General features: G+C 35.8%; 1 protein-coding gene across 1 annotated transcript; it reads left to right on the top strand.

Moving 5' to 3' along the window:
- Positions 1-1,072: 1,072 nt before the first annotated feature.
- On the top strand, positions 1,073-19,650 carry LOC132738210 (uncharacterized). Its single transcript, XM_060725674.1, has 2 exons — positions 1,073-1,120; positions 19,259-19,650. Exons 1-2 carry the CDS (start codon positions 1,081-1,083, stop codon positions 19,648-19,650), a joined length of 432 nt encoding a protein of 143 aa, XP_060581657.1. The 5' UTR covers positions 1,073-1,080.
- Positions 19,651-21,499: the final 1,849 nt, after the last annotated feature.

Raw genomic sequence — 21,499 nt, 5'->3', positions numbered from 1 at the left:
GTCCTATGGACACATTTCTAGTTTTTGGCTGTAACTGGCAGTGACTTTGCTTTTATTGAATGAATTGACTTCATATAACAGAACATTCTGAAGGACAAGACCTTCATGTTTATTCAAACTCAAATTGACTTGGGCTCTCTAATGATCATTGGCTTTAACTTTTTGTTATTTTGAATGGATTGTCTTCAAACTTGAACATAATAATCTTCAAGGATAGCCCTTTAAAAATATCTAGACAGACCTTAACCTTCACTCATAAATTACCTTGACTTTGAAGGTCAAATTATTGAAATTTTCATTTTTTTTGCTATTATTGGCTGTAACTTTGTTATTTTTGAATGGATTGTCTTCAAACTTGAACATAATAATCTTCAAGGATAACCCTTAAAAATAACCAGATAGACCTTGACCTTCACTCATAAATGACCTTGACTTTGAAGGTTAAATTATTGAAATTTTCATTTTTTTGGCTGTAACTGGCAGTGACTTTGCTTTTATTGAATGAATTGACTTCATATAACAGAACATTCTGAAGGACAAGACCTTCATGTTTATTCAAACTCAAATTGACTTGGACTCTCTAATGACCTTGACCTTGAAAGTTCAATTATTGAATTTTATCAAATTCAAATTGACCTTGACTCATGGAGATGAGATGAGATAAGAGATAAGATAAGATATGAGTATATATATATAAATGCGTATAAATATATTTTTTTTCTTTCTTCTGTAATACACATGTGGATGAATATGAAAAGGATTCATACTTTGACAAATCTAATGTGACAAGACAGACCCATTAAAATTATAAAATGGAAACGTTAAGATTTGTTTAAACGTCTCTTTGTGTGGTTTTAGAAAAAGTAAAAAGTCTAGCATTGCCCCTGCCTTGCGGGGGCTTTTGTTTGCCCCGTTATGGCTATCATGAGGCAACACATGTGATCACCGATCGCTCTTGTATTCAATTATTGCCCTTTATAATTTTTCATTCTTAATATTTCTCGACTTCAAGTCAATGTGATATATCTTTAAGAAAATTTATAATTGTTTTTTTCTTTTTGTTTTCAGTAAAAAGTCATCATGATTCTTTTTGGTGTTTTAGCTACACTAATACCACTAAGTAAGTATATTTTGTTGTCCTGTTTTACCTCACCTCTCATGAAGAAAAAGCAAGAGCTTTTTATGCCCCCACTCTAAGGTAGCATTAAGATTTGTCCTTGTTGTCTGTTTGTTTGTGCATTCTCATGTTGTATCATATGATATTTTGAAAATGCATATGGATTAATTAAGTTTTGTTTGAGTTATTTCCCTTGACTTAGTAAAAATTGGCAATTTTCAATTTTATTGCATATAGCTCAAAAAGCATTTTACTTTAGGGTCATGAAAATTTACAGAAATGTTGGTCAAGATGTGTAGTTATGGACGTATGGGTTTTCATGAGATTTTAATAAGTATTTGTAGAGCTATTGCCCTTAACTTAGTAAAATAAAAAAAATTGCAATATAAGTATTGTTGCAGTCATGTCAGCATTGCCATTGCTGTCAGCCAACTTGTACCTTGATAATAACTTTTTAAGTTCTTAGTGTATTGACTTCATACTTGGCAACAACAACCCTTGGGACAAGAGCTTCAAGTTAATCAAACAGATTTTGACCTTCACTCATTAATGACCTTGAAGGTCAAATTATTGAAAATTTCATTTTTTAGTGTTACTTGGTATAATTTTGTTATTGAATGGATTGACTTCATATTTTGGCAGAACATTCTTTAGGATAAGACCTTCATGAATATCAAACTCAAATTTATCTTGGCTCTTTTATGACCTTGACCTTGAAGGTTTAATTATTTAATTTTCACCGAGTTTTGATATAATTGACTGTAACTTGGTATTTAAGGAATGGATTATCTTCATACTTTGACAAAACATTTTTTTGGACAACTCCTTCTGAAAGGTTGAACTGACCTTGACCTTGAGCTTTGAATGACCTTGACAGTCAATGTCAAATTATTTGTATTTTGGTTAAATTATCATAATTTTGTGTCACCTCTATAGAGTATTGGCTACATACAGGGATCACTTGTCCGTCGTCGGTCCATCCATACAAACATATACTTAGCTATAGGAACAATATGTAACGGCAAATTTCCTTTGATTCTATTCATTCAGTAAGCTCTTTTATTACATGCTTTTCGGTGGTTTATAGAAATATATCAGTGATTTAAAACTGGTAATTTCACTGTTTGAAACAGTGAAATTACCACTTTGATAATTTCACTGTTTTGAATTTAAGCCCCTTACGTTGTTTCAGTGAAATACCAGCGTGCACAGTACTGGGTACCAACTTAATGACGTGACGTCGTAAATGACGTCACGTTGTATTATTATTTGGCCCGCTTTTCATTCAGTATTAGGTTTAATGTCTTTTTAAAACGTTTCTTTGCATATAATAAAAAGAAAATTTGTTTAGTTTAGTGTAAGATCGAAATATATTTCACCTTGTGAACACCAAAGTTCATATTTCACTCGTGGCTGCGCCACTCGTGAAATATACCTTTTGGTGCTCACTCGGTGAAATATATTTCGATCTTACACTAAACTTAACAAATATCCTCTATATATTGCTACTTTTTCTCTTACTTGGCTAAAAGAACAATAAAGGGAACAAAAGAATAGCCACCTTAGTATCAAACTTTGAGCACTTACGTCTGTCTGTCTGTACATCACAAAACTTGTCCGTACTACTCCTCATAAATTGGTGGTGCAATTTCATCCAAACTTTACAGGAATTATCAGTGCCAAAAAATAGAGAAAATAAGAATCCATAAAGAAAGCCCGACACAGCATAATTGAAAATGTTGCAGGCTCGGTTTGATTGAGCCTGTTCATGGACGATACTGTTAAGTCCAAGTCTAGTTGTGCATATTGTCAGCATTTTTGGCCCATTTATGGCCCTTTTATAATTTTTAGTCCCCTACCGGTTTACCGGAGGGGACTTTAGGTTTACCCTCCGTCCGTCTGTCCGTCCGTCCGTCAGTCCGTCCGCACTCACAGGACAGTAATTATGTGGCTAGAGGGACAATAGGTAACTGTTCTTTCTCTTTGATGTCATTCATTCCGTAATGCTTTTATGTGGCTATTTTCTTTTGTGTGGCTAAAAAGAACAATAGAGAGAACAATAGAGTAGCCACATAATTACTCTCCTGTTAGAATGTCCGTCTGTCCGTCCGTCAGTCCGTCCGTCCATAAACTGGATCCCGCGATAACGCAAAAAGTACTGAAAATATTTTTATGAAACTTGATATATGGATAGATGGCAGTATGGAGATTATGCACGTCTTTTTCTTTTCTTCCTATGTTGAAAATTCTGGTTGCTATGGCAACAAATAGACTGAAAATATGGGAAATTTTACACATAACCTGGTTCCCGCGATAACGTAAAAAGGACTGAAAATATTTTTATGAAACTTGATATATGGATAGATGGCAGTATGGAGATTATGCACGTCTTTTTCTTTTTTTCCTATGTTGAAAATTCTGGTTGCTATGGCAACAAAAAGACTGAAAATATGGCAAATTTTACACATAATCTGGATCCCGCGATAATGTAAAAAGTACTGAAAATATTTATATGAAACTTGATATATGGATAGATTGCTGTATGGAGATTATGCACGTCTTTTTCTTTTTTTCATATGCTGAAAATTCTGGTTTCTATGGCAACAAATAGACTGAAAATATGGCAAATTTTACACATAACCTGGATCCAGTGATAACGCAAAAAGTACTGAAAATATTTTTATGAAACTTTACATATGGGTAGATGGCAGTCTGGAAATTATGCACATTCTTTTTTTATCTTCCTATGTTGAAAATTCTGGTTGCTATGGCAACAAATAGACTGAATATCAAGATTTCTGATTCTAGTTTTTAAGTTTTTTCACTATAAGTTCTTTATTTCTTAAGGTATTTTCTTCAAACTTTAAATATAAGTTGCTAGTCATCAACAACATCATATGTGACAAAGTTTACAACTCTAGCACAAAATTTATCAGAATTACCTCCCTTGAACTTAAAATTTTCATGAAAAAAATATTGTTTTTTTTTAATAACTTCTTTTTTTTTTTAATAACTTCTTTTTTTCTGAATGTATAATAATAATAATAATAATAAAGACTTTATTTAAAGAGGCAACATAGTTAGGCATGCCCAGTCTTCCCTATGAGCCTCTATCAAATATACAATGTACATAGTATGAACATTTACAACAAAACGTATGATAAACAACAGAAATAACATTGTTACAAATAGTTAAGAATGTATCTACTTCAAACTTCATATATATGTTTCTTATTATCACTCAACATTTGTGAGAAAGTTCAATACACTAGCAAGACTATTTCCAGAATTATGCCCCTTTTGAACTTAATTCTTACTCCAACTTCTCCAATCATGATAGGATTTTCTTCAAACTCCCACATCATAATAATATGACAAGGTTTATAAATCTAGCATCCATATTTCCAGAATTATCTCCTCCTTAAACTTTTAATTTTTCTTATTTATTCTTTTAACTTTCATTTACTTCAAATTCAAAATAAACATTCATTATTCATACCTTCATTACTAATTGTTCTTTGTTACACTCACATCATGCATGACATCTTGCATCTTTATTTCAAGAGTTATCTCCTTTTTAAAAATTTTGCTTTTAAAAATGTGATATTTTGATAACGGGGATGTTTAAAAAATAACTGTAGAGTGTCCTTCAGTCCATCTGTCTGTCTGTACATAAAAACTGTTTCCTGTGATCACTTTTAAAGAACTTTTTCAACAAATTTACTTAAAATAGAAACATAAGTGAATGGCCAATGACCCTTCAGAATGTTGCTGGGGTTCTAACCGGTAGGGGACTTATGGATTGCTTGCAATACTATGAGAATTGCTTGTTATTCCTAAAGTTTGTCTGAACTACTTTCCTTATACCACTAATGCAATTTCAATGAAACTTGACATTTTGCATAGTGGAAAGGGGATTATAGGAATGGCCTCCATCTGTCAGTCAGTCTGTACAAACCCAGAGGTACTTGTGTTACTTGGAGAACAATTGGTTACAGTAAATTCTCTTTGATCCTATTCATTCCGTTTTTACTTGTGTGTCTTTTTTCAAGCCTTGTGTGACTAAAAAAACGGCAAAAAGATCAAAGGAAAAGTCATTGATTTTCCTTATTTGTATATAGTAAAAACTATAAAATCTTCTTGTGACAATCCAAAATTACTATGGATTAGATATTTGGCATGAAACACCTTCTAGTGGATGTCTACCAAGTTTGTTCAAATAAATGCCCTTTGGTCAAAATTGGCCCCTCCCCATTTTCATGCATGAAGCTCTACCAAAGTTGTTCAAAAATTAGATTCCATAAAGAATTTTAGTTGCCATGGCAACCAAAAAATCCTTAAAGATCTTCGGTAAAAAGATCAAAAGTTTTTTGTTAACACTATTGGTCACATTTTTGTCTCAATTATCATCAAACTTGGTCAGGATGCTTCTCTAGGTAATTGCTCGGATGAGTTTGAACATGGGTCATCTCAGATGAAAAACTAGGTCACAGGAGCTAAAAATAGAAAAGTATTGTTAACACTTTAATGGCTACTGTTTTGATCCAAATATTCTGGAAACTGGTCTGAAAGTTTGATTTGATGATTTCTAGGTCAAATTTGAATATGGGTCACCTGGGGTCAAAAACTAGGTCACAGTGCTCAAATATGGAATATCCTTGTTAACACTCTGGTGGGGCGTCCATGGCCGAGTGGTTAAGGTCGTTGACTTCAAACCACTTGCCCCTCACCGCTGTGGGTTCGAATCCCTACAGGGACTTTGGATTCTTTCATGTGAGGAAGCTATCCAGCTAGCTTACGGAACGTCGGTGGTTCTACTCAGGTGCCTGTTTGTGCCTGAAATAATGCACAGAAGGGCACCTGAGGTCTTCCTCCACCAGTAAAGCTGGAACGTCACGATATGACCTATACTGTGTCGATGTGACGTAAAACCCAAAACAAACAAACAAACACTCTGGTGCACATTTTTGACTCACCTGTCATCAAACTTTGTCAGGATGCTTGTCTAGGTAATTGCTCCGATGAGTTCAATGGGCCAGGTGAGCAATCTAGGGCCATCTTGGCCCTCTTTTATATATAAAGTTAAACTTCAAAAAAATCAAAAAGAGGTAGATCTTAGATATTTGGCATGAAACATGCTCTATGTTTGTTGAAATAAAACCCCTAGGGTCAAAATTGGCCCGAGGTCAAAAGTTCAATCCCCAGCCAGGTCAATATTTGTTTTCCTTCTCTTTTTAGCTCACCTGAGCTAGTTCAGGGTGAGCTTTTAGGATTGTTGAATGTCCTTCGTCCATAGTCTGTCTCTTTTGTCCGTCCACATTTGTTTGTTAATATTCCAGCGGTCACATTTTGCCTCAATCATCATCAAGCTTTGTGAGGATGCTTGTCTAAGTAATTGCTCGGAAGAGTTCAAACATGGGTCATCTCAGATGACAAACTAGTTCACAGAAGCTAAAAATAGAAAAATCTTGTTAACACTCAAGTGGCTACTGTTTTGATCGACAAACCTGGATATTAGTCTGAAAGTTTTTTTAGCTAACCTGAACACGAAGTGGTCAAGGCGAGGTATAGTGATGGGGCTATGTCCGGCGTGCGTCTTCGTTCGTCATCAACAATTGGGTCGTTAAGAGTCTAGGAGTCACAGTTTTGATTGGATCATTGTCAAACTTTGTCGGAATGTTTGTCTCAATGAAATACAGATCGAGTTTGAAGATGGGTCATCTCCGGTAGAAAACTAGGTCACAGGAGATAGAAATAGAAAAGCTTGTTAACACTCTACTGGCTGCAGTTTTGATCCAAATATTTTAGAAATTTGTCAGGAAGGTTGTTTTAATGATTTCTAGGTCAAGTTCGAAGATGGGTTATCTGCGGTCATAAACTAGGTCACAGGAGCTAAAAAAGAAAAATCTTGTTAATACTCTACTGGCTGCAGTTTTGATTCAAATATTCTGGAAATTTGTCAGGAAGGTTGTTTTAATGATTTCTAGGTCAAGTTTGAAGATGGGTCATCTGCTGTCAAAAACTTGGTCACAGGAGCTAAAAATAGACAAAGCTTGTTAACACTACTGGCTGCAGTTTTGATCCAAATATTCTGGAAATTTGTCAGGAAGATTGTTTTAATGATTTCTAGGCAAGTTCGAAGAGGGGTCATCTCTGGTCAAAAACTAGGTCACAGCAGCTAAAAATAGAAAAAGCTTCTTAACACTCCAGTGGCTGCAGTTTTGATCCAAATATTTTAGAAATTTGTCAGGAAGGTTGTTTTAATGATTTCTAGGTCAAGTTCGAAGATGGGTTATCTCCGGTCATAAACTAGGTCACAGGAGCTAAAAAAGAAAAATCTTGTTAATACTCTACTGGCTGCAGTTTTGAGTTAAATATTCTGGAAATTTGTCAGGAAGGTTGTTTTAATGATTTCTAGGTCAAGTTTGAAGATGGGTCATCTGCTGTCGAAAACTTGGTCACAGGAGCTAAATATAGACAAAGCTTGTTAACACTCTACTGGCTGCAGTTTTAATCCAAATATTCTGGAAATTTGTCAGGAAGGTTGTTTTAATGATTTCTAGGTCAAGTTCGAAGATGGGTCATCTCCGGTCAAAAACAAGGTCACAGGAGCTAAAAATAGAAAAAGCTTGTTAGCACTCTACTGGCTGTAGTTTTGATCCAAATATCCTGGAAATTTGTCTTAAAGTTTGTTTTTTATAGTTTCTAGGTCAAGTTCGAAGATGGGTTATCTCTGGTCAAAAACTAGGTCACAGAAGCTAAAAAATAGAAAAAGCTTGAAGCTGCAGTTTTGATCCATATGTTCTGGAAATTTGTCTAAAAGGTTGTTTTGATGATTTCTAGATCAAGTTCAAAGATGGGTCATCTCCAGTCAAAAACTAGGTCAGAGTAGTGCTCAAATATGGAAAATCCTTGTTATAACACTCTGGTGGGGCGTCCAGGTATAGTGATGGGGTATGGTGATGTGCGTCGTTGTGAGTCGTTCTTCGTCAACAATTGGGTTGTTAAGAGTCTAGGAGTCACAGTTTTGATTGGATCATTGTCAGAATGTTTGTCTCAATGAAATACAGATCGATTTTGAAGATGGGTCATCTCCGGTAGAAAACAAGGTCACAGGAGCTAAAAATAGAAAAAGCTTGTTAACACTCTAGTGGCTGCAGTTTTGATCCAAATATTCTGGAAATTTGTCAGGAAGGTTGTTTTGATGATTTCTAGGTCACGTTCGAAGATGGGTCATCTCCGGTCCAGGAGCTAAAAATAGAAAAAGCTTGTTAACACTCCAGTGGCTACAGTTCTGATGCAAATATTCTAGAAATTTTTCAGGAAGGTTACTTTAATGATTTCTAGGTCAAGTTCGAAGATGGGTCATCTCCGGTCAAAAAACTAGGTCACAGAACCTAAAAATAGAAAAGGCTTGTTAACACTCTAGTGGCTGCAGTTTCAATCCAAATATTCTGAAAATTTGTCAGAAAGATTGTTTTGATGATTTCTAGATCAAGTTCAAAGAACGGTCATCTCCGGTCAAAAACTAGGTCACAGGAGCTAAAAATAGAAAAAGCTTGTTAACACTCTACTGGCTGCAGTTTTGATCCATATACTCTGGAAATTTGTCAGGAAGGTTGTTTTGATGATTTCTAGGTCAAGTTGGAAGATGGGTCATCTCCGGTAAAAAACTAGGTCACAGGAGCTAGAAATAGAAAAAGCTTGTTAACACTACTGGCTGCAGTTTTGATCCAAATATTCTGGAAATTTGTCAGGAAGGTTGTTTTGATGATTTCTAGGTCAAGTTCGAAGATGGGTCCTCTCCGGTCAAAAACTAGGTCACAAAGGCTAAAAATTAAAAAATCTTTATAACACTGTGGTGGCTCCAGTTTTGATCCAAAATATTCAGGAATTTTGTCAGAAAGGTTGTTTTGATGATTTCTAGGTCAAGTTCGAATATGGGTCGTCTCCAGTGAAAAATTAGGTCGCATTGCCCAAATATGGAAAACCTAGAGGTCACATTTTTGACTCAATTGTCATAAAACTTAGGCAGAATGCTTGTCTAAGACATTGCTTGGATGCGGTTGATGGGTCAGGGGAGTGATCCAGGGCCATCATGGCCCTCTTGTTTGATGATTTCTTAGTTAACTTTGAATATGGGTCACCTGGGGTCAAAAAGTAGGTCACACCGCCCAAATATGAATAAACCTTGTTAACACACTGGTGGTCACATTTTTGACTCAATTGTCATGAAACTTGTTATGGATGCTTGTCTAGGTTATTGCTTGGATGACTTTTAACATTGGTCATCTCAGATGAAAAACTAGGTCACAGGAGCTAAAAATAGAAAAATCTTGTTAACACTCTAGTGACTACTGTTTTGATCCAAATATCCTGGAAATTGGTCTGAAAGTTTGTTTTGATGATTTCTAGATCAAGTTAGAATATGGGTCACCTGGGGTCTAAAACTAGGTTACACCGCCCAAACATGAAAAAACCTTGTCAACACTCTAGTTGTCACTTTTTTGACTCAATTGTCATTAAACTTGGTCAGGATGCTTGACTAGGCAATTGCTCGAACAAGTTCGAACATGGGTCATCTCAGATGAAAAACAAGGTCTCAATTAAGAGCTAAAAATAGAAAAATCTTGTTAATGGTCTAGTGGCTACTGTTTTCATCCAAACCTTTAGGCATCTTCTTCTACAGAACTAATTGATGGATGATCACCAAATTTTGTTTGTAGCATTATTAGGTAGTCTTTTGTCAAGTTTGCTAATATTAATTTGATTAGCCCATTTTAGGGGCAGCTAAAGCTAAAAATAGAAATACCTTTGAATATCATTTCCTTCTAAAATAATTGATGGATTATCACCAAACTTTGTAGCATTCTGTTAGTCACTTATCAAGTTTGCTCATATTAATTTGATTGGCCCCTTTTAGGGGCTACTAAAGCTAAAAATAGAATAACCTTTGAACATTATCTCTTACTTAAATAGTTTTGTCTGTAGCATTCTTGGGTAATCTTTTTAGCTTGACTATTCGAAGAATATGAGAACTATTGTAGTCGCCCTGGCGTCCGCGTCAGCGTCTGCGTTGGTTAAAGTTTTTTGTAAAGTCAAATATCTCAATTATTGCTTGAGATATTCAATTGAAATTTACAATACTTTTTATGCCTCCACAATGTGGGAGCATATAGCGTTGCACTTGTCTGTCAGTCAGTCCGAGCCAACATTTGATTATTATGAGCTTCATTCCGTAGTTAAATAAAGAACATAAACTCATAAAATTCAAATTAAGAGCTATTTTTTTGTTTTTATGAGCTTATTTTGCTTATGGAGGTTGGTCCAGGTGGTGTTTATGAGCTCATTTGCCTCAAAAACATCAAATTTTGGTATGTCCGTCCGTCCATCCGTCCGTACGTCCCGAAATCTTGTGAACGCAACTCCTCTTAAACCGGATGGCAGATTTTGCCTAAACTTACAGGGATGAACAAACTTAATGTGTAGATGGTAGTAAAGGAAGGAATTTTTGCTGCAATCAAATTTAACAGAATTATGGCCCTTTGTTGATTTTTTCACTATATACTATGTAGAAATTTTGTGAACGCAACTCCTCTTAAACCGGATGGCAGATTTTGCTTAAACTTACAGGGATGAACAACCTTAAGGTGTAGATGGCAGTTAAGGAAGGAATTTTTGCTGCGACCAAATTTTACAGAATTATGGCCCTTTGTTGATTTTTTATGCCCCCGCCATGTAATGGCCGGGGCATATAGTGTTACCCTGTTCCGTCATTCCGTCCTTCCGTCCTTCCGTCATTCTGTCATTCCGTCATCATCAGTTTCCGTTCATTATCTTAAGAACGGTTGCACACATTCAACTCAAACTTGACATATGGATATGTCATGAGAAAATACAGGTCAAATTCGAATTTGGTCATGGTTCGATGATTTTTGGCAGAGTTATGCCCCTTTTACTTTGAAAATAATATGAAATTTCAGTTTCCGTTCATTATCTCCCCAACGGTACAACACATTCAACTCAAACTTGACATATGGATATGTCATGAGAAAATACAGGTCAAGTTCGAATTTGGTCATGGTTCGATGATTTTTGGCAGAGTTATGCCCCTTTTACTTTGAAAATAATATAAAATTTTCAGTTTCCGTTCATTATCTCCCCAACCGTACAACACATTCAACTCAAACTTGACATATGGATATGTCATGAGAAAATACAGGTCAAGTTCGAATTTGGTCATGGTTCGATGATTTTTGGCAGAGTTATGCCCCTTTTACTTTGAAAATAATATGAAATTTTCAGTTTCCGTTCATTATCTCCCCAAAGGTACAACACATTCAACTCAAACTTGACATATGGATACGTCAAAGGAATGCGCAGGTTAAGTTCGAATTTAGTCATGGTTCAATGATTTTTGGCAGAGTTATGCCCCTTTCACTTTGAAAATAATATGAAATTTTCAGTTTCCGTTCATTATCTCCCCAATGGTACAACACATTCAACTCAAATTTGACATATGGATATGTTTTTGGAATGCCCAGGCCAAGTTTGAGTTTGGTCATGGTTCAATGATTTTTGGCAGAGTAATGCCCCTTTCACTTTGAAAATAATATGAAATTTACAGTTTCTGTTCATTATCTACCCAACAGTGTTACATATTCAACTTAAATTTGACATATGGATATGTCAAAGGAATGGGCAGGTCAAGTTGGAATATGGTCATGGTTTGATGATTTTTTGGCAGAGTTATGTCCCTTTCACTTTGAAAATAATATAGATACATCTTAGGAATAAGCAGTTTAAGTTTGAATTTGGTTGTAGTTCAATGATTTAAGACAAACTTATCTTTCCTGAATGTTGGAAAAATTTTGAACTTTCAGTTTCAGCACTCTTACTTTTAGCCATTATTTTGGCTACAAATATGCAATATGCTATTTTTAAAAGGTTTAGACTGAATAGTTTCAATGCCTTGAACATTTTATGAAAATGGTTTGTGTTAACATTGAAAAGTTTTAAGGGCTTTAAACTTAAAATGAAAAAAATAATTAATGCACCATCTGAAATTTTGGCTGCATGCGGGGGCATCCGTGGCATGATGACACATTTCTAGTTCACTATATACTATGTAGAAATTTTGTGAATGCAACTCCTCTTAAACCAGATGGCAGATTTTGCTTAAACTTTCAGGGATGAACAACCTTAATGTGTAGATGGCAGTTAAGTAAGGAATTTTTGCTGCAACCAAATTTAACAGAATTATGGCCCTTTGTTGATTTTTTCATTATATACTATGTAGAAATTTTGTGAACGCAACTCCTCTTAAACCAGATGGCAGATTTTGCTTAAACTTCCAGGGATTAACAACCTTAATGTTTAGATGGTAGTAAAGGAAGGAATTTTTGCTGCGACCAAATTTAAGAGAATTATGGCCCTTTGTTTATTTAGTTTTCAACTTGTGGCACATGTAGTCCAAAAAATTTTTGACCTAGAGTCATAAGATTGACAGAACAGTGGCGTGTGGGGGCATTCGTGTCCTATGGACACATTTCTAGTTTATAGTAATAATGTACATCAATTCGCAAAATTGCATAACTCTGCCTACAATATTTGCAGAATTATTTGCCCCTTTGAAACTGGAAAATCTTGGTTAAAGGTTAAAGGTCTTTAAAGATATTTACTAAGTTAAAATTTGCAATTTTCAACTTTTGTTGCTTGTAGCCCAAAATATATCTGAACAAAGACAGTAGAAGCAAGAAACAGTGGAGTGTGGGGGCATCCGTGTCCTATGGGTGCATTTCTAGAATTTTTTATGCTCCCTGAAAAATTTCAGGGGAGCATATAGTCGCCGCCTTATCCATCCGTACTAACCCAGATGTACTTGTGTCAGACTTGGAGAACAATGGGTAACACAGAGTTCCAGATAATTTTTTTACACTGGGGGTAATTACCCCCACTTTTCAGAATGTGGGGGTAAATTTAGATATATCGTAAATCTAAAGGGTGCAATGAAATGACTTACTTTTTTGTACAAAAATAATATGGTCCTTTGAAAATAGAATATTTTTTAATGAAAATACATTAAAAATATTTATTTTGCATTAATTTAGCAGATATTCAGCGTGAATTCACGTCAATTGAAAGGCCTTTACCATATTCTTATTTTATTTTATATTGTTTACAACAAAAATTGGTGACAATACATAAACAGTTACGTTACAAATAACCATCAATCAATTGCCGATTTCTGCATGTTTATTGCACCATCATTAGCCCATACATTGCCAGCTTTAAATTTATGACAAGTCAGATATTTCATTCGTACTTCAGTACCAGTTTCTGAAATTTGAAGCCACGGATAACATTTTTGCCAATTTTCAAGTGTTGTGTTGCAATTCACAATTATGTGCGTCCTTTTCGTTTTAAATACACGATCTAAAATGTCTTCATCAATAGGATTCACAATTGTTTTAGTGTGTAACTGAGTTGCGTTAAAAAATTGTCAATTTTCATGTGCTTTGGTTTGGAAGCAGCCATGATTTACGTCTTTATTAACAAACGCTTGCAATTATAAATGGAAATCAAGCCACACGTTTTACCAAGCGTCTATGCGATAAAGACATAATTTGACTGGTTTACAGAATGAAAAGTAGTTGGAAGTATTTTGGCGGGTATTAAACGGAAAAAGATACACAGTCAACTGTTAAACGGAAATGGAATCAGCTGTTTCGAAAATGAAAGTACACACCAAATACGCTTCGATTTTTCATTCTTTGCGTATTTAATTGATAGCGTGCGTAAATGAACGCAACAAATTTGAAATATGGTGCGTATTTAGCTGCTTTTGAAGCGTAAAATACGCCGATACGCACGTTATCTGGAACTCTGGTAACAGTAAATTCTCTTTGATCCTATTCATTCCGTTTTTACTTGTGTGGTTTTTTTTAAGCCTTTTGTGACTAAAAATGGCCAAAAAGATCAAAGGAAAAGTCACATAAGTACCATTTTGTAAGTATGTCAGTCCGTCCGCTTTTCTTGTCCAGGACACAACTTTGAAACAACAAGAGGTATCAACATAAAACTTTGTAGGTAGATAGATCTCATTGAGTAGGTTTGCAATGAATAAGAACCATAACTCTGCCTTGCCTAATTTTTGAAATATCCCCCTTTGTTTATTTTACACTTTGAACTTTGTCCAGGATATAACTCTAAAACTATAAGCGGTATCAACATGAAACTTTGTAGGTAGATAGATCTCATTGAGTAGGTGTGCAGAGCATAAGAACCGTAACTCTGCCTTGCCTATTTTTTAGCTCAGCAGACCCAAAGGCTCAGGGTGAGCTTTTAGTATCAAAGGGGGATGCTACGGCGTCCGTCGTCATGCGTCAACATGTGTCTTCTTCTCTGAAACTACTAAGCCGATTTACTTCAAATTTGGTCTGTAGCATCCTTGTGACAGTCACACTTGAATTTGCTCATATCATTCCAATTGGCCCCTTTTAGGGGTCAGCAGAGCTAAAAATAGAAAAACCTTTGAACATCTTCTTCTACAGAACTAATGGATGGATGATCACCAAACTTTGTCTGTAGCATTCTTGGGTAGTCTTTTATCAAGTTTGTTCATATTAATTTGATTTCCCCTTTTAGGGGCTTTAGGGCTAAAAATAGAAAAACTTTTAAACATCTTCTACAGAACCAATGGATGGTTGATCACCAAACTTTGTCTGTAGCATTCTTGGGTAGACTTTTATCAAGTTTGCTCGTATGAATTTGATTGGCCCCTTTTAGGGGTTGCTAAAGCTAAAATAGAAAAACCTTTAAACGTCTATTTCTACAGAACTTATTGATGGATGATCACCAAACTTTGTCTGTAGCATTCTTAGGTAGTCTTTTATCAAGTTTGCCAATATTATTTTGATTGGCCCCTTTTAGGGGTCTCTAGGGCTAAAAATAGAAAAACCTTTAAACATCATCTCTTACAGAACTAACTGATGGATGATCACCAAACTTTGTAGCATTCTCGGAAAGTGTTTTATCAAGTTTGCTCATATTTATTTGATTGGCCCCTTTTAGGCGCCGCAAAAGCTATAAATAGAAAAATTTTAAATGTCTATTTCTAGAGAACTAATTGATGGATGATCACCAAACTTTGTCTGTAGCATTCTTATGAAGTCTTTTATCAAGTTTGCTAAAGTAATTTTGATTGACCCCTTTTAGGGGTCTCTAGGGTTAAAAATAGAAATACCTTTAAAATGTCTTTTTCTACAAAACTAATTAATGGAAGATCAGTAAACTTTGTCTGTAGCATTCTTGGGTAGTAAAATTATAAGAGATATCAACATGAAACTTTGTAGATAGATAGGTCTCATTGGGTAGAAGTGCAGTACTCTGCCTTGCCTTATTTTGAAGTTATTGCCCTTTGTTTATTTTTACTTTCTGACTTTTGTCCGGGACATAACTTTAAAACTATTAGAGATATCAACATGAAACTTTGTAGGTAGCTATATTCATTGGATAGAACTGCTATGCTTAAAGAACCTAAACAAAGCCTGGTCTAATTTTGGAGTTATTGCCCTTTGTTCATTTTTAGCTCACCTGACCACAAAGTGGTCCTGGTGAGGTATAGTGATGGGGCTATGTCCGTTGTCGTGCGTTGTGCGTCGTTCGTCGTCAACAATTGGGTTGTTAACAGTCTAGCAGTCACAGTTTTGATTGGATCATCATCAAACTTTGTCAGAATGTTTGTCTCAATGAAATACAGATCGAGTTCGAAGATGGGTTATCTCGGGTCAAAAACTAGGTCACAGGAGCTAAAAATAGAAAAAGCTTGTTAACACTCTAGAGGCTGAAGTTTTCATCCAAATATTCTGGAAATTTGTCAGAAAGGTTGTTTTGATGATATCTAGGTCAAGTTCGAAGATGGGTCATCTCCAGTCAAAAACTAGGTCACAGGAGCTAAAAATAGAAAAAGCTTGTTAACACTCTAACAATTGGGTTGTTAACAGTCTAGCAGTCACAGTTTTGATTGAATCATCATCAAACTTTGTCAGAATGTTTGTCTCAATGAAATACAGATCGAGTTCGAAGATGGGTTATCTCGGGTCAAAAACTAGGTCACAGGAGCTAAAAATAGAAAAAGCTTGTTAACACTCTAGAGGCTGCAGTTTTCATCCAAATATTCTGGAAATTTGTCAGGAAGGTTGTTTTGATGATATCTAGGTCAAGTTCGAAGATGGGTCATCTCAGGTCAAAAACTAGGTCACAGGAGCTAAAAATAAAAAAAGCTTGTTAACACTCTAGAGGCTGCAGTTTTCATCCAAATATTCTGAAAATTTGTCAGGAATGTTGTTTTAATGATGTCTAGGTCAAGTTCGAAGATGGGTTATCTCGGGTCAAAAACTAGGTCACAGGAGCTAAAAATAGAAAAAGCTTGTTGACACTCTAGAGGCTGCAGTTTTCATCCAAATATTCTGGAAATTTGTCAGGAAGGTTGTTATAATGATATCTAGGCCAAGTTTGAAGATGGGTTATCTCGGGTCAAAAACTAGGTCACAGGAGCTAAAAATAGAAAAAGCTTGTTAACACTCTAGTGGCTGCAGTTTTCATCCAAATATTCTGGAAATTTGTCAGGAAGGTTGTTTTGATGATATCTAGGTCAAGTTCGAAGATGGGTTATCTCGGGTCAAAAACTAGGTCACAGGAGCTAAAAATAGAAAAAGCTTGTTAACACTCTAGTGGCTGCAGTTTTCATCCAAATATTTCTGGAAATTTGTCAGGAAGGTTGTTTTGATGATATGTAGGTCAAGTTCCAAGATGGGTCATCTCCGGTCAAAAACTAGGTCACAGGAGCTAAAAATAGAAAAAGCTTGTTAACACTCTAGTGGCTGCAGTTTTCATCCAAATATTCTGGAAATTTGTCAGGAAGGTTGTTGTGATGATATCTAGGTCAAGTTCGGATATGGGTGATCTCCAGTCAAAAACTAGGTCACAGGAGCTAAAAATAGAAAAAGCTTCTTAACACTCTAGTGGCTGCAGTTTTCATCCAAATATTCTGGAAATTTGTCAGGAAGATTGTTTTGATGATATCTAGGTCAAGTTGGAAGATGGGTCATCTCCGGTCAAAAATAAGGTCACAGGAGCTAAAAATAGAAAAAGCTTGTTAACACTCTAGTGGCTGCAGTTTTCATCGAAATATTCTGTAGATTTGTCAGGAAGATTGTTTTGATGATATATAGGTCAAGTTCGAAGATGGGTCATCTCCGGTCAAAAACTAGGTCACAGAAGCTAAAAATAGAAAAAGCTTGTGTACACTCTAGTGGCTGCAGTTTTGATCCAAACATTCTGGAAATTTGTCAGGAAGGTTGTTTTGATGATTTACAGGTCAAGTTCGAAGATGGGTTATCTCCGGTCAAAAACTAGGTCACAGGAGTTAAAAATAGAGAAAGCTTGTAAACACTCTAGTGGCTGCAGTATTGAGTCAAATATTCTGGAAATTTGTCAGGAAGGTTGTTTTGATGATTTCTGGGTCAAGTTCGAAGATGGGTCATCTTAGGTCAAAAAGTAGGTCAAAGTAGCTAAAAATAGAACAAGCTTGTTTATACTCTAGTGGCTGAAGTTTTGATTAAAATACTCTGGAAATTTGTCAGGAAGGTTGTTTTGATGATTTCTGGGTCAAGTGCAAAGATTGGTCATGTCCGGTCAAAAACTAGGTCACAGGATCTAAAAATAGAAAAATCTTTTTAACACGCTAGTGGCTGCAGTTTTGATTCAAATTTCCTGGAAATTGGTCAGGAAGGTTGTTTTGATGATTTCTAGGTCAAGTTTGAATATGGGTTGTGTCCGGTCAAAAATTAGGACACATTGCCCAAATATGGAAAAATCTTTATAACAAACTAGTGGTCACATGTTTGACTCAGTTGTCATCAAACTTGGCCATGATGCTTGTTTAAGACATTGCTTGGATGCGGTTGTGTCAGGTGAGCGATCCAGGGCCATCATGGCCCTCTTGTTTACACTTTGAATTTTACCCGGGACATAACTCTGAAACTATAAGAGATATCATCAGGAAACTTTATAGATAGATAGATCTCATTGAATAGAAGTGCAGTGCAAAAATACATGACTCCACCTTGCCTAATTTTGGAGTTTTGCTTTTTGTTCATTTTTTTATACTTTCCTGTGTCCAGAACCTTCTCGGGGAGCATCACCCGGTTCAGCCAGTTCTTTTTAGCTCACCCTGTCACTTTTTAGCTCATCTGTCACAAAGTGACAGGGTGAGCTTTTGTGATCGCTTTTCGTCCGGCGTCCATCCGTCATCCGTCCGTCCAGCGTCCGTCCGTAAACTTTTACTTTAAATGACATCTCCTTATAAACCACGAAGCCAATTTCATCCAAACTTAACAGGAATGTTCCTTTGGTGGTCACCTTTAAAAATTGTTCAAAGAATTTAATTCCATGCAGAACTCTGGTTGCCATGGCAACCAAAAGAAAAAACTTAAAATATCTTCTTCTAAAAAACCGAAAGAGCTAAGGCTTAGATTTTTGGCATGAAACATCTTCTGGTGAGTGTCTACCAAGTTTGTTCAAATAAAGGCCCTGGGGTCAAAATTGGCCGGGCCCCAGGGGGTCATTGATTTTCCCAATATGCATATAGAAAAAACTTTAAAAATCTTCTTTTAAAGAACCCAATGAGCTAGAGGTTAGATTTTAAGCAGGAAACATCTTTTTGTTGGTGTCTACCAAGTTTGTCCAAATAAAAGCCCTTGGGTTTAAATTGGCCCTGCCAAAGGGGGGGGGGGGCGGAGGTCATTGTTTTTCATTATATGTGTGTAGTAAAAACTTAACATCATGAAACATCTTCTTATGGGTGTCTTCCAAGTTTGCTCAAATAAAAGCCCTGGGGTTTAAACTGGCCCGCTACGGGGGCCTATATACAGGTGAGCAACCTCAGGGCCATCATGATGATGGCCCTCTTGTTTAAGTTAAGGACAGTCAAAGCCAGAAATAAATTAATATGATTGGACAACCTTATCTTGTGAACCAAAATGATATTTATTCTTAATGAATTTTATGCTCTCTGAATGTTCTGTGTATTGTCAGAAATTTATTTCATTTTTTGTATAACTCTTTTTCTATATTTAGGTTATTGTCAAAATGCTGTATTGGGATTTGAAAAAACCTGCTATAAGGTTGATGACACTTTGACCATTGACGCTGTTTATAATGGAACTGGAACACCCCAATTAGTCACTTGGACATATTCAGGGTCAAATCTGATTGTTGAAACTACTGGATGTACTCTGTTTAATAATGTGCCTGCCGGATTCCCCAACGCTTCAAGAATAACACAAAAATGTGTTACTACTGATTTGTCTTTACCTGAAAATACTTACCAGCTAATAGTGAGTGACTTACTAAAAGATGAATTGGGAAAAACATGGGCTGTCACTTTTACTCCACCAGTTGGAGCAGCACCAACAGCTGTGCAATCACCTGTCCCTTCTGATTGTTCTAGTAAGTATACACTTATTTAGTTCATGCTAAAAGATCACCATATTATTAACATTTTACTGCATGAGCATATTGTGAAAAATGGCCGTTTTCATTGAAAAGCCTCCTGTTGCAAGTTCAAACTGCTATGAAATTATAAAAAGTGCTTCAATACTGATGAAACTTGGCAAAAATGTTGACTGGACCATAGCTTCTGTAACAGTATGCTTAATCTTTAATTTCCCATGTCTCGAAATTACCAAAAATCATTTTTTTCCCATCAAAACTGATTTCAAAGTACTGCAATTTCTCAATGGATTAAGATAGAGTAAAAGGCTTTTCAGCTTTGATTACACGTTACCTTACGATTGATTTGAGGCAATTTTTAGCCTGTCACATGTCTAAAATTTTCTTGGCAATGAGGGGGGCTGCCACCGTCTTCAAACCCACAAATCCCACTTCTGGTAACCTTTTTAATCTACTTCCGCATAGCGAAAAGGGGATTATAAGAATGGCTCCCGTCTGTCTGTCCGTATGTCAGTTTGTCTGCTCTCACAGGAGAGTAATAATATGGCTAGAGGGACAATAGGTAACTGTTCTTTCTCTTTGATGTCATTCATTTTGTAATGCTTTTTTGTGGCTATCTTCTTTTGTGTGGCTAAAAAGAACAATAGAGAAAACAAAAGAGTAGCCACATTATTACTGTCCCCGTGAGAACGTCTGTCTGTCCGTCAATAACACTTTCGTGTCCGCTCCATAACTTTTAAACCACTGAATTCTTTTTAGTATCAAAGGGGGATGCTCCGGCGTCCGTCGTCATGCGTCAACAATTGTTTTCTTCTCTGAAACTACTAAGCAGATTTACTTCAAATTTGGTCTGTAGCATCCTTGTGACAGTCACACTTGAATTTGCTCATGTCATTCCAATTGGCCCCTTTAAGGGGTCAGCAGAGCTTAAAATAGAAAAACCTTTAAACATCTTCTTCTACAGAACTAATGGATGGATGATCACCAAACTTTGTCTGTAGCATTCTTCGGTAGTCTTTTATCAAGTTTGCTCATATTAATTGGATTGGCCCCTTTTAGGGGTCTCTAGGGCTAAAAATAGAAAAACCTTTAAACATCTTCTTCTACAGAACTAATGGATGGATGATCACAAAACTTTGTCTGTAGCATTCTTGGGTAGTGCTTTATCAAGTTTGCTCATATGAATTTGATTGGCCCCTTTTAGGGGCCGCTAAAGCTAAAAATAGAAAAACCTTTAAACATCTATTTCTAGAGAACTAATTGATGGATGATCACCAAACTTTGTCTGTAGCATTCTTAGGTAGTCTTTTATCAAGTTTGCTAATATTATTTTGATTGACCCCTTTTAGGGGCCTCTAGGGCTAAAAATAGAAAAACCTTACATCTTCTTCTACAGAACTAATAGATGGATGATCACCAAACTTTGTCTGTAGCATTCTTAGGTAGTCTTTTATCAAGTTTGCTCATATTTATGTGATTGGCCCCTTTTAGGCGCCGCAAAAGCTATAAATAGAAAAATTTTAAATGTCTATTTCTAGAGAACTAATTGATGGATGATCACCAAACTTTGTCTGTAGCATTCTTATGAAGTCTTTTATCAAGTTTGCTAAAGTAATTTTGATTGGCCCCTTTTAGGGGTCTCTAGGGTTAAAAATAGAAATACCTTTAAAATGTCTTTTTCTACAAAACTAATTAATGGAAGATCAGTAAACTTTGTCTGTAGCATTCTTGGGTAGTAATATTATAAGAGATATCAACATGAAACTTTGTAGATAGATAGGTCTCATTGGGTAGAAGTGCAGTACTTTGATTGGCCCCTTTTAGGGGCCGCTATAGCTAAAAATAGAAATACCTTTAAATGTCTTC

This window comes from Ruditapes philippinarum, unplaced genomic scaffold (genome assembly GCF_026571515.1).
Source record: "Ruditapes philippinarum isolate M1 unplaced genomic scaffold, ASM2657151v2 ctg5936_1_1_1_1, whole genome shotgun sequence".
Lineage (NCBI taxonomy): Eukaryota > Metazoa > Mollusca > Bivalvia > Venerida > Veneridae > Ruditapes > Ruditapes philippinarum.
Note: the sequence above shows the minus strand (reverse complement) of the source record. Positions and strands in the feature narration are given on the sequence as shown.